Source organism: Lepus europaeus, chromosome 5, assembly GCF_033115175.1.
Source record: "Lepus europaeus isolate LE1 chromosome 5, mLepTim1.pri, whole genome shotgun sequence".
Classification (NCBI taxonomy): domain Eukaryota; kingdom Metazoa; phylum Chordata; class Mammalia; order Lagomorpha; family Leporidae; genus Lepus; species Lepus europaeus.
The window spans coordinates 42,310,575-42,324,257 of NC_084831.1; the positions used below are offsets into that span (position 1 = coordinate 42,310,575).

Genomic DNA, 13,683 nt, shown 5'->3' on the forward strand with positions numbered 1-13,683 from the left:
ATTAGCACTGCTGTTGGACTATTACTAGAAGCAGAGACAGAGAAAGAATATCTCAGTTTTTCTCTTAATTACTCAATGTAATAAACAAAGTGGAGTGCCTATTAGTGAAATTTAGAAGAGACTGCAAGGGGGAGGACAGTGTTGTGGCTCAAGTGAGAGTGCCAATTTGAGTCTCAGCTGCTCTCCTTCCAAATCAACTTCCTACTAAGGCACTTGGGAAGACAGTGGAAGATGGCCCCAGTCACCATATGGGAAACCTGGAAAGAGTCCTTGGCTCCTGGCTTTCAGTCGGCCCAGCCCTAGCTGTTGCAGCCTCTTGCGGAGATTAAGTGGCTGAACCATCTCTCTCTCTCTCTCTCTCTCTCTCCCTCTCTCCCTCTCCCTCTCTCTCTCTGACATTCTGCCTTTCAAATAAATAAAGAATTCTTAGAGAAGAGACTGCAAGTATCATGAGAATTTTATTTTGCTTTTCCTCAAGCTTTTACCTCTGCTACTAGGGAGGATAAAATTTTTGCCCGAGCTGATTTTCTCCCCAAAGAAAGAATTTTAATGCAAACATTTGTAAATTTCCCTCCCCATGCTAGACTTTTTTCTTCAAGGGAAATGAAAAGAGTCAACTAGAATTATTCAAAAGGTCATGCTGTGTACTAGGTTGGATTTCACGGAAAAGTGGGATGACACTTTCATTTCCTAAGTCCACTAAGTCTTTTCCACTTCTTACCCAGTGTGGTAGGTACACCCTGGAAAAAGCTTGTCTTCAGATCACTAAACTGTATTTGCTATTGTGACTAGACTGGAAAGGCAGGTTTACTACACTAAGTCTATCAGGCACTGGAGACCCAGTCACAACTCTTTCTATAGGTCACCTGAGCATGCAGGTCCTAAGATTCAGATCTGAAGTAAGAGGTGAAAGACCCCACTTAGGACTAAGATCTGAACCACATCTTTCATCCTTCAGTGCTTGCCTGCTAATAAAGCATTCTTGTTTTTCCAATTTGGCTACTGATCTTTATCAGTATAATCCACTACTAAGAATCCCAGAAGAAAGGAAGAGTGAGTGGTATCATGAATGTTTGAGAATCTAGAAAAGCCTCTATTTTCAGGTAATATCCAAGGCCTTGAGCAAAGCAGTGAACTTTCCAAAGTCTGACAGATCTGTGACACAGCTAGGCCTAGAACTCTGCTATCTTGATTCACAACTCAATTCCTTCCACCAGCACCTACAGAAAATATAACAACTCTACTATCTTTTTAATTTATGGCTACTGTCACCAGCTTTCCCACCAACAGTTACCAAGGACAAGAAAAGTCACACATTTTAATACCAGTGGTTTACTCAACTGCCAGAGGAACTCCAATTAGCACTCCAAATCTACACATGGTTACATAAATAGCAACTCATTCAAAGCCATACCTGAAAGCAACTCACAATTCAAATAGCACACAAGAGGGCCATATGCTTTCAGCATAATCAAAGCTCAACCATGTGGTCATTAGAAATCATTAATATATTAACGGGACCCATGATTCAGCACGAAAAGCTCAAAGTCCAAGAGCAACACTCAATTACTACTTCTCAAAGGGAAAACTACAAGCAAGGGATACTGTATTTTCTGTTATCTAGTCAAAATATTAAGAAAATTTATATAATGAAGGTGGAGCTACTTTTTTAGTACTTATTAGTTATGACTGAAGCAAGTTACAAAGATTGTATTTAATTTCCAAAGTGTCCATTACGTCCGTATCTAGTAAGTTGTTCATGAGCAACACCAAGACCAAAAATGTCAATCTTTCTCCAACTGTATTTATACCTGACTTTAGGGCTTTGGCACAAACCATAATACAAAAACTGTTATAAGAGCCAAAAAAGAGCAGTATGTAATAATTAAGGGATTGAAAAAAGAATATGTGTGACTATAGTAACTGTATATGCACTCAATGTGGGGGTGCCTGGCTATTTTTAAAAAATGTTGGGGCTGACACTATGGTATAGCAGGTAAAGCCACTGCCTGCAGTGCCAGCATACCATATGCGTACCGGTTTGAGTCCCGGCTACTCCACTTCCGATCTAACTCTCTGCTATGGGCTGGGAAAGCAGCACAAGATGGCCCAAGCCCTTCGGCCCTTTGCACTCACGTGGGAGACCCAGAAAAAGCTCCTGGCTCCTGGTTTCAGATCGGCACAGCTTCAGCCATTGTGGGCAATTGGGGAGTGAACCGGCAGACGGAAGACACCTCTCTCTCTCTGTCTCTCTTTGACTCTCCTTCTCTCTGTGTAACTCTGACTTTCAAATAAATAAATCAATCTCTAAAAAATAAATAAATAAATAAAGCAGGGACATACAGAAGAAATATGTAGCTGGAGGCCACAAAACTCAGGGTAGAAGAGATATAGGACTGAACAGTCTGACTATAAAACAGAGCTCCTGCCATTACAGCATACCATCATGGGAAAAAGCAAAATGAACACTGGACAAACACAAGGAGGAGAGATTGTCCACTTCCTAACATTTTGGCCTTATCTTTAAAATATTTTGTTCTCTAAATAGCTAGTCTCTGTTAAGAATTATGACATTAGACATTCACTCCTTATTTTTGATCTCTTTTAACAGGCAAATATCCTAAAAAATGTATCACTTTACAATATTCTTTCCATAAGTATTTCTAAGGTACTCTCAGCTATTGGGCATATAACAATAAACAAAACAAAAAGTTTTACATGAAGTAAGAGAAACAGACAACAAATGTGAATGTAAACATATTACTAATGCACTGTAGTGATAAAGCAGGCTAAAGAGAGTATGACAGAGGGATTTAGACAGGGATATCAAAGGAAGTCTTTCTGAAGTTGTGAATTTTGAATAAAGGCTTGAATACAGTGAAGGAGGAAGCCATGGTGATACCTGGGGGGAGATCTTTACTGGCATGGAAACAGAAAAGTATAAATGCCCTAAAGTATAAATAGCAAAGTATAAATGCCCTAAAGTTAAAGGTTAGAGAGAAAGTAAGGGAAAAGATTATGTAAGTCTTTCTTTTTTTTTTTTTTTTTTACAGGCAGAGTGGACAGTGAGAGAGAGAGAGACAGAGAGAAAGGTCTTCCTTTGCCGTTGGTTCACCCTCCAATGGCCGCCGCGGTGGCGCGCTGCAGCCAGTGCACCACGCTGATCTGATGGCAGGAGCCAGGTGCTTCTCCTGGTTTCCCATGGGGTGCAGGGCCCAAAGACTTGGGCCATCCTCCACTTCACTCCCTGGCCACAGCAGAGAGCTGGCCTGGAAGAGGGGCAACTAGAACAGAATCCGGCGCCCCAACCGGGACTAGAACCCAGTGTGCCAGTGCCGCAAGGCAGAGGATTAGCCTATTGAGCCATGGCACCGGCTTATGTAAGTCTTTCATAGGCCATAATAAGGAACTTGGATTAGATCTTAAGTTTGAAGGAAATCCAGTAGAAGGGTTTGAGCAGGTCAGAGATGTATTCAAGAAATATTTTTCAGAGATAGCTACTAATACAGTTAAACCTTAGTATCCTAGTTAAAAATAGGAGGGAGAATAAGAGATGAAGGAGGTAGTCTATAACTGTAAAGCATTATAGTTCTGCATACAGTCTTACAGACTTATTCTAAGGGTACAGCCTAAAAACGTGTCATAGGACACCAGGCCCATAAAAATTGGAGGTTTAAATGCCATCTTAACTGTTAAAATGATCATATTAAATGTCAAAGTCAACATACAAAAAGTATGTAACAGTGATCATACAAATAACATCAAGCCTCAGGTGATGTGATCACTGACGTCATAAATAACAGTGTTAATTCTTAAAGGAACAACAGAAGTCACTGTGCATTTACTCCCCATGTAGGACCTCCATCCCTAATGAGTTGTATTGTGAGAATCAACTGCAAATTTTGTTCCCAAACTGTACTCTATATGTTGTGTGTGTGCGTGGGTACAAATTTTTGAAGTCTATGCTTAGCATGGAGTTGGTCCTCTGTATATAAAGTCAATCTAAAAATGAACCATAATGAAGGAGATAGGAGAGGGAGAGAGAGGGAAATGGGAGTTGGAGGGGATGGGTATGGGGGAAAGAACCACTGTATTCTTAAAGTTGTATCTATGAAAAAATGCATTCATTAAATAAAAGCCTCTTTAAAAAAAAAATTTATTTGAAAGGCAGAGCGAAAGAGTGATAGAGCGTCTTCTATCCACTTTGTTTACTAAATGGCCGCAATGGCTGGAGCTGGGCTGATTCGAAGCCTGGAGCCAGGAGCTTCTTCCGCGTCTTCCATGTGGGTGTGCAGGGGCCCAAGGACTTGGGCCATCTTGCACTGCTATCCCAGGCCATTGCAGAGAACTGGATCAGAAGTGGAGCAGCTGGGTCTCGAATTTGCGCCCATATGGGATATGGGCACTGCAGGTGGCGGCTTTACCTGCTGCACCACAGAGCTGGCACCAGCTGGAATGCAGGCATTCTAAGCAGTGTTTTAACTGCTAGGCCAAAAACATACAGGTCCAACCCATATATGTTGAAATCAATTATTTGCAGCAAGCTAGGAGATATCATTTCATTATTATTTCATATATGAGGCCGGTGCTGTGGCGTAATGATTAAAGCCACTACCTGCAGCACTGGCATCCCAAATGGGTGCTGGTTTGAGTCCTGGCTGGGTCAGAGTTCCACTTTTGACCCAGCTCCCTGCCAACGTGCCTGAGAAAGCACAGGAAGATCTTCCAAGTGCTTGGGCCTCTGCACCCTCATGGGATACCTCAATGAGGCCCCTGGTTCCTGGCTTCAGGTTGGCCCAGCACCAGCCATTGTGGCCATTTGGGGAGTGAACCAGCAGATGGAAGATCTTTCTCTCTCTGTAACTCTTTCAAATAAACAAATCTTGAAAAATAAATAAAAACAAAAATTAATTCACATCTAATTTTCCAGTATAATAGTCTGGGAATCATGATAGTGATTCTTTGATACCTGTTTTCTGAAGTATGTAATATATGCTTAATTGGGTTATTCGAATTTTCTATAGCTACAAAAATTGATTAGCATTTAATCCATCAGTTTCTGAAAGACTTTGTGCACTATTGTGGTTGATCTACTGCTCCTTATATATCTAGCAAATTTGATGACCTCTGCACGCAAGTCCCCTGTCATACCTTAACTGCCTTAAATTCAACTTTATGTGATATTAATATTGCTATACTACATATTCTTTGTTAACATTTGTCTGAATAGTTAGAGTATCATTTCCTGTTCCTTTATTTTCTCTGTCCTTTGAAGGGTTGTTGATGTGACACAGCAAGTTAAACCACTCCTTGGGATCCCAGAATATCATACTGCAGTAACAGGTCAAGCCCCAGCAACTTTGCTTCCAATCTAGTTCCTTGCTAATGTGCCTGGGAAGCAGAAAATGATGGCTCAACTACTTAACTCCCTGTCAAGCATGTAGAAGACAGGAATGGAGTTCTGGCTCCTGGGCTGAGCCTTGCTCAGCCCCAGGGGTTGTGACCATTTGGGGAGGGAACAAGAGGATGAAAGATCCCTCTGTGCCTCTCCCTGTTATTCTGCCTTTCAAATAAATAAAAGTCATGTTCCTATTAAACAAAAAAAGAAGTTTCTTTGATAAATAACATATAGCCATTTTTAAAAATTCTAATTCAGAACTTCTATCTTTAACAGACTTCATATTCTGTTGTTTATGGGGAATTCTGACAATTTGCTGCAAGTTTTTTCCCATAATTTTTCTGCTTTCTACTCTCATTATTCTCCTGTGCTTTTTTTTTTTTTTTAAAGATTTAGTTTTATTTGAAAGAGTTACAGAAAGAGGTAGAGCCAGAAACAGAGAAAGAGATCTTCCATCTGCTGGTTCACTCCCCAAATGATGGCAACGGCCAGAGGTGAGCTGACCTGAAGCCAGAAGCCAGGAGCAAGGAGCTTCTTCCAGGTCTCCTAGGTGGGTGAAAGGGCCCAAGCACTTGGACCATATTCTACTGCTTTCCCAAGCCATTGCAGAGAGCTGGATCGGAAGAGGAGCAGCCAGGACTTGAACTGGCATCCTTATGTGATGCCAGCAGTGCAGGCAGGGCTTTAACCCACTGCTACACAGCACCATCTCCTCCTATGCTTTTTAATAATTCTACCTGCTGATGTATTGACTAAGTTTCTCATTTTCTCTTTTATTTTCCCCATGAAATATGTAGGTTAATTTTCTTCAGTGTATGGCCCTTTAGTTATAACTTTATATCCAAGTTTATGCCTTTTAATGTGGATTAAATTTTATCTAATCAATGTCTCTAGGCTTCAATTTCCCAGAAAGCTTGAAAGTTTGTCTTGTGGAAAACAAACATAACTTACTCTAAAATCATTTTAAATTCAGTTAGAGATGCTCAAATAATAATTCTGTCACTCTTTGCTTGTTATCTTTTTTCCCCAGAAAGAAATCACAAACTCAATGATTCAATTACCAAGCACCCCCTAGTGGAAGCAAAACCAAGTTAAGAAGTTCATTTTTAAAATAGAACATGATTTGAGATAATTTTCAGTGTCTACAGTTCTTAGGAAAACTTGAGAGTAAAATGGTTTATCTGTAAACAAATTAAGAAATTTAAGAACATGTCACATATGATTTATAATGTACTATAACTAAAAGTAAATTCACACATTGAAATTTTGTGAATTTTCTTGAAAATTACAAGTAAATAGTCTAATACCTTTCAAAGAGTATTTAATTAAAGAATTTTTTAAATTTCATTCCAGAGAGCAGACTCCAAAACAGAAGCTGCTTCTGAAATAAAGCTCTATACATTTACTTTTTCATCTATTTTAGACAACTTGATTTTCTCACCTATAAAACAAAGGCATTATAAGCCTGCATTATTGCTTAATTCTTATGAAGAGCAAGTGAAATCTGAATGAAAAGAATCATTAATATGTTAGCATAAATAAATCATTGTTATGATTATGTTCTGTGATATTTGTGCTCAAAATACAATGTAGCACTACTACCTAATGAATTTTTATAACCACTCTGGCAATTGTAAACAATGACCCTCATTTTATGTGAAAAGCCTAAGGCCCAGCAAAGTAGAGACAGGAATTCACAATTTTTCCTCAAATGCTTTTTCTTTTTGACAGGAAAGATAAATTATAATCACATTACTTTCCTGATTTATTTACCAAAAAATTAGTTTAGGGGTTATCTATCGCTTTAGACAAAATTAATACTTTGTGAAGAAACATATGCCTCTGCATTGGAGTAGGAATGGTAAAATCAAGCAACAAGACCTTGTCATACATCTGTACTGCAATTATTTTATTATTGTTAATTAGTATATTCTCTATCTTTTAACATCCAGCAAAAATACTTCAGAGAAAAACAATTAAAGCAATTAAATCAAACAAAACACCTCAAGAAAACGTATCATTTTTTCAAATAATCTCCTATTTGGGATGAAGGAGAGTTATAAGGATATGTATATAAAACTTCCCATTTTCTCCTGCCAATATCAGTGTCGTTTCATTCATTTGCCCAAATCCCAAATGTAACATCAAGCCTCAGAATTATTTTTCTTTTTTTTTATAAATTAGGTTACAAGTTACGAATCAGATTTCCCTGAACTCATCAATTATTTAAAAAAAAAAATCTGCAAGAACAAATCAATTTGATTCATTGGGGAGTCCAGTACAGAGCAAGTCTAACCATCTGCCATATCTGATAATACAATATGCTATATACCTCTCTAGGAAATTTGTATTAGGATTCCAATACAAATGGATAACAGAACTATTTTAACTTACTGTTCTATCAAAAAACAAGAATCAAAATCAACAGTAAGTATTACTGTTAGCTTTTAAAGTTTTGCATGGATTTTTTTTAAAAATAACCTTCCATGAAATCAACTTTAAAGATATATGTAGAGGGACCAGTCCCGTGGCGCAGCAGGTTAATCCTCTGCCTGCGGCACCGGCATCCCATATGGGCGCCAGTTAGCCCCAGCTGCCCCTCTTCCAATCCAGCTCTCTGCTATGGCCTGGGAAAGCAGTAGAAGATGGCCCAAGTACTTGGGCCCCTGCACCTGCATGGGAGACCTGGAAGAAGCTCCTGGCTGCTGGCTTCGGATCAGTGCAGCTCCAGCCATCGCCACCATCTGGGTAGTGAACCAACAGAAGGAAGACCTTTCTCTCTGCCTCTCCTTCTCACTGTTTGTAACTCTACCTCTCAAATAAATAAATAAAATTTAAAAAAAAAAAAGATATTTGTAGAAGCTGGCATTGTGGCACAGCAGGGCAAGCCACCACCTGTAAAAACAGTATCCCATATGAGGTGCTAGTTCGAGATCCAGCTGCTCCACTTCTGATCCAGTTCCCTGCTAATGCACCTGAGAAAGCACTAGAAGATGGCTGGAATGCTTGAACTGCTGCCAGCCACCTCACCATGTGCCTCCCTCAAGCTCCCACCTCTTTTGGGAGACCTGGATGGAGGTCCAGGCTCCTGGCTTCCACCTGACCCAAGTAGGGTCACTGCAGTCATCTGGGGAGTGTACCAGCAAAAGGCAGATATCACTCACGCTCGCTCGCTCTCTCTCTCTCTCTCTCTCTCTCTCTGCCTTTCAAACAGAAATAAATAAAAGATACATGTAATAGGAAAAAAAACTCAAGTTTTTTAGAAAGATATGTTGGACAAGCACATTGCAAGAAATAAACACCGCCTTTTTTAGTTAGGTTTTAATAAAAAGTACACTAATATATCTCTTACATTAGCAAGAATTTCCAAATCACCTCCTTTCACTACATCTTTTGTTTGCCTTTGAATTTTTCTCTCTCTCACTGTTCCAACACAAGAAATATCATCATTATAACTTGGTAAAATTTTACAAAGCCAACTAGGGAAAACTACTTTAATGCTATATGATACATTCCCTAATAAACACTGTGTGTCACCAGCACTGTAGTTTCCTGCTCATCTAGGGACTGAATGACTGACAATCAAACTAAAGTCAGCCACATGGCAATGAAGAACATTTCCATTAGCCCAGGAAGACATTTTGATAATCCATTTAATCACACTACTGGAAAGCAATAGATTATAAACAATGATGTCTCTTACCTGCTTTTAATTATGTGGATTACATATTGTATGACAGTGATTACACTTTTTCAACTAACCCAAAAAAACAATGTTCCACCTGACTAGATACAGAACTATACCTTTAACTCTTTATTTAATTTATCTCATCTGAGGTTTGTATTAACACTACTATAAACTCAAGGACTAAAAGTTTGTAGTTTCTAATTGTGTAATAGTGTCTAATCTCCACTTCCTATCAATATATTATTGAATCACAGAAAATAAAGAAGACTCTAAGACATCTTTAAATTCTAATCTTAAAACACACTACTAACAGACTAGCAAACAGCATTACATTAGATTTAACTTTTTCTAAAGATGTATTTATTTTATTTGAAAGAAAGAATGATAGATAGAAAGGAGAGACAGAAAGATCTTCTATCTGCTGGTTCACTCCTCCAAATGTCTGCAATAGCCAGGGATAGATCAGACCAAAGCCAGGAATCAGAAAGTCAACCTGGTCTCTCACACGGGTATCAGTACCCCAAGAACTCAGTTCACCTTCTGCTCCCTCCCAGGGGCATTAGTAGCAAGCTGGATCAGAAGAAAGAAGCAGCAAAGATTCAACCAAGCACTCCAATAAGGGATGCTGGTATCTGCAGTGGTTAACTTGCTGTACCCACAATGCCCATCCTGTAATTTCTACTTTTGATGTAGGTGAGGAGATGGCTAGCAAAGAGAAGCTGAGGTCACCAGCCCTTCCCTGCAGCTCCACCTGCAGCCCCAAAACCTCCCACCCACTTTTGTGCAGTAAAAAAACCATGCTTCTGTAAAACTGCCACTCAGAAGTACAGCTGGCCAATAATGTACAACATGGTTTCCAGTGCATCTCTGCAATGATCTTTAGCTAAGCATAATGCCATTGTAATAAAATTACCATAGCTGACATACCTATTCCATAATGCACCTGACACCATGACATTTCCTTGAGTTGGTTCTCAAATCCCACCCCCGTGAATGGTCAATTAAACTCCACTCCAGATACCACTCCCTATGCCTCCTGATCATATAAGGGGATGAGCCCAGACCTCACTGAGCACAGCTCACCTACCAGTGTGCCCACACTCTGACTTGAGTACATTCATTTGCTTTGCACACAAACAAATCTTGTTTCTCTGCTGACCTTTACCTACGTCTCTTCCACAAATTCTTTCTTGCATTACATGTAAGAACATAGATCATACAACATTTCAGTAAAGGCAAATTTAATTTTTGTTCTGCTACTATCTATGAAGATATTTGGTAGGTGGTATAGGAAACACTTGAGAATATTAAAAGTTTGACATACAGGTATCCTAACACAAAAAATAACCAAGTTTTATTTAAAAAGAAGAAAATCTGTATAAAAATTGTGAAACTCTAGAAGCAACTTGAACATAGTTCTGGGATTGTACTATATGGTATTATAGACTACAATTCATACATAAAAATTATTATTCTATCATTACCAGAATCACTGCCTTCATCTAGTAATAATATGTATAATACTGGAATATCCTATACATGTATTTATAAACTAAACAAAAAAAAAGGTCCTCTACTCCAAACTAAGAAAAAAAATTAAAAAGTAAGAGATTGAAATTCCATTCATTATTTCTTTTCCCTCTAATCTTTAAGTTTCCCCATTAGAGAAGTGACTATTTTTTTACTACCTTTTACATACTAGAGTTTTTCTAAAGAGCTTCTTTGGATAAGATTTTACCACTAAGACAAACATTCCAGATCAACTAGTTTGAAAACTGATCTACTTAATAGCTATTAATAAGTTAAAGCTTTCATGAGCTTTTTATTTGATTTAATTCTGATGTTTGTATAAAGATTAAGGCAATTTAACAATCAAACCATTTATTTCAGATTCCCAGGAAAAGGGAGCACCTTACCCAGCATGACTAGATGATGAAGATGGTGGCAAGTCTGGTGTAAGGACATAAAGACTGTTGTTTTTTGGCAAGTGTAGTGATTTTAAGACCGTCTGAAAAAGAAAAAATAAACAAAAATGAACAGTGATTACGTATTAATTTTTCCTAAATTCGTGAGGATACTGCAATTTTATACTTTGACTTTTTATTTTTTATACTATCCTAAATAAGGTAGTACAAAAGAACTAATGAACCCAAATAACCTTGTTTTAGACACACACACACACACACACAGTGACCTAGCACTTAAGACACCTACACCCCACATCAGAGTTCCGGGGTTCAATATTTATCTCCAGCTCCTAACTCCAGCTTATGGTAATGAAGACCCTTGTGGGCAGTAGAGATGATTCAAGTAGTTAGGTTCTCGACAACCATGTGAGAGACCTGGACTGAGCTCCTAGCACTGAGCTTCAGCCTGACTCAACCCTGACCATGGCAAGCATGTGAGCAATGAACCAGTGGATGGCAATTCTCTCTCTCTGCCACATGAATAAATAATTTAAAATCTCTTGTAAAGTAGAATTAAAAAATAAGTTTAATTCAGTATAAAAGATTTTTGAAATGCGTGCATATGCAGCTCTTCAAAAATTTCATGGAATAGGTCTGGCGCTGTGGCGTAGCGGGTAAAGCCATCACTTGCAGTACCGGCATATGAGCGTCAGTTCGAGTCCCAGCTGCTCTACTTCCCATGCAACTCTTTGCTATGGCCTGGGAAAGCAGTAGAAGATGGCCCCAGTCCTTGGGCCCCTGTACCTACGTGGGAGACCCCGAGCAAGCTACTGGCTACTGGCTTCAGATCGGCTCAGCTCTGGCCATTATGGCCATTTGGAGAGGGAACCATCAGAGGAAAGACTCCCTCTCCCTCCCTCTCTTCCTCTGCCTCTCTGTAACTCTGCCTTTCATATAAAAAAATAAACTTTAAAAAAAAGATTCATTTATTTGAAAGTCAGAGTTACAGAAAGAGACATCTTCCACTAGCTGGTTTACTCCCCAAGTGGCCACAACTGGTAGGGCCAAGCCAGTCTGAAGCCAGGAGCCTGGAGCTTCATCTGAGTCTCCCACATAGGTGGCAGGGGTCCAAGCATTTGGGCATCTTCTGCTGCTGCCCAGACCATTAGCAGGGACCTGGAACAGAAGTAGTGGAGCTGTGCAATGAACCGGTGCCCATTTGGGATGTTGACGTCACAGGCTGAAGCTTTGCCCACTATGCCATAATACCAGCCCCCTAAATGCTGGTTTTATCAAAATAAATGTATTTCTATTTTTGTTTTTATTTTTGCTAATATTAATTTGTTTATTTGAAAGGCAGAGTTACAGAGAGAGAGAGGGAGAGACAGAGAGAGAGAGGTCTTCCATCCTCTGGTTCACTCCCCAAATGGCTACAACAGCCAGAGCTGAGCCAATCGACGCCAGGATTCAGGAGCTTCTTTCAGGTCTCCCACAAGGGTGCAGGGGCCCAAGCACTTGAGCCATCTTCCACTGCTTTCCCAGACCATAAGCAGAGAGCTAGATTGCAAGAGGAATAGCTGGGACATGAGCCGTTATCTATATGGGATGCTGCTCTGCAGGCAGAGGCTTAGCCTACTGTGCCACAGCGCTGGCCCCTAAATGTATCTTTTAATTTTAGTTCTCCATGAACTTTTTGAAGTGCCTTCATGAACATACACTTCACATAAGTATATCATAAACTAGCACAAATCTAAATGTTAAAATATTCATCCTCTAGCTCAGGAAGAGATATAAATAGATAAGATAGGACTTACTAGTTTCTTCCCTAAGTCTACTGTGCAATTCACTCCATAGACTTTTTAGAAAAAAGAGCGATGTAGGTTTCCAGAGATCATTACAGATCTACAAAACAGAGCACATCAACTCAAGGATTTTATAGATGAGGACCTACAGCCTGATAGATCATGTAACTTGGATGAATTCTCCAGCAAATATTACCTAGATCACTAACTCTAGAGATCTCTTTGGTTAAAGTGCTCTGGTTGAAGCAAATGAACTACTTCTGGTCTACACATGACCTCTTATCTTGACAACCATACAAAATCTCACTAAATTTCCTTACTACAAAATTCACACACATTTCAAATTTCCAACTGCATGGTAAATGCTTGGTGAAGTATTTCAAACTTTTTTTTGACAGCAATTCATATTTATAAACACATCTTACATGCTAACCTAGGACATTACTCATTAAACAAATATTTTCTGAGTCACCTCCTCTGTACCAGGTAGTCCTATCCACTGGCAATACAGCAGTGACTATAATAGCTTAAAATAAAATTCTTAATCTTATGGAGCTTACCTTTTAGTAGGAATAAATAAAATAACATGCATAGCTGAATATAAAGTGAGAATTCGATATGGTTTATGAAAGGAAGGAATCAATAATGACCCTAAAGATTTTAGACTAAACAATGGGAGGATGAAGTTGCCATCAGATAACAGAAGGAAGACTGTGGATGTAGACTTCCATGTTGAAATCTCTTCTAAACATTCAAGTAAAGAAGAAAGGTAGGTAAGCAGCAGAATATATCAATCTGGAATTCAAGGAGCATGTCTAGTGTGGATATATAAATTAGAAACATCAAACTGAAAAAGCACATAGATGACAATTAAAAGCCATGAAATTG

At 39.0% G+C, this 13,683-nt stretch overlaps 1 protein-coding gene across 1 annotated transcript in view; it reads right to left on the reverse strand.

The window, feature by feature from the left end:
* Positions 1–13,683, reverse strand: part of FAF1 (Fas associated factor 1) — a 476,212-nt gene that overhangs the window by 321,910 nt on the left and 140,619 nt on the right. The window contains exon 6 of the mRNA XM_062191295.1: positions 11,003–11,094. Within this exon, the coding sequence (XP_062047279.1) occupies positions 11,003–11,094 (92 nt within the window). The remainder of the gene's footprint in view (positions 1–11,002; positions 11,095–13,683) is intronic.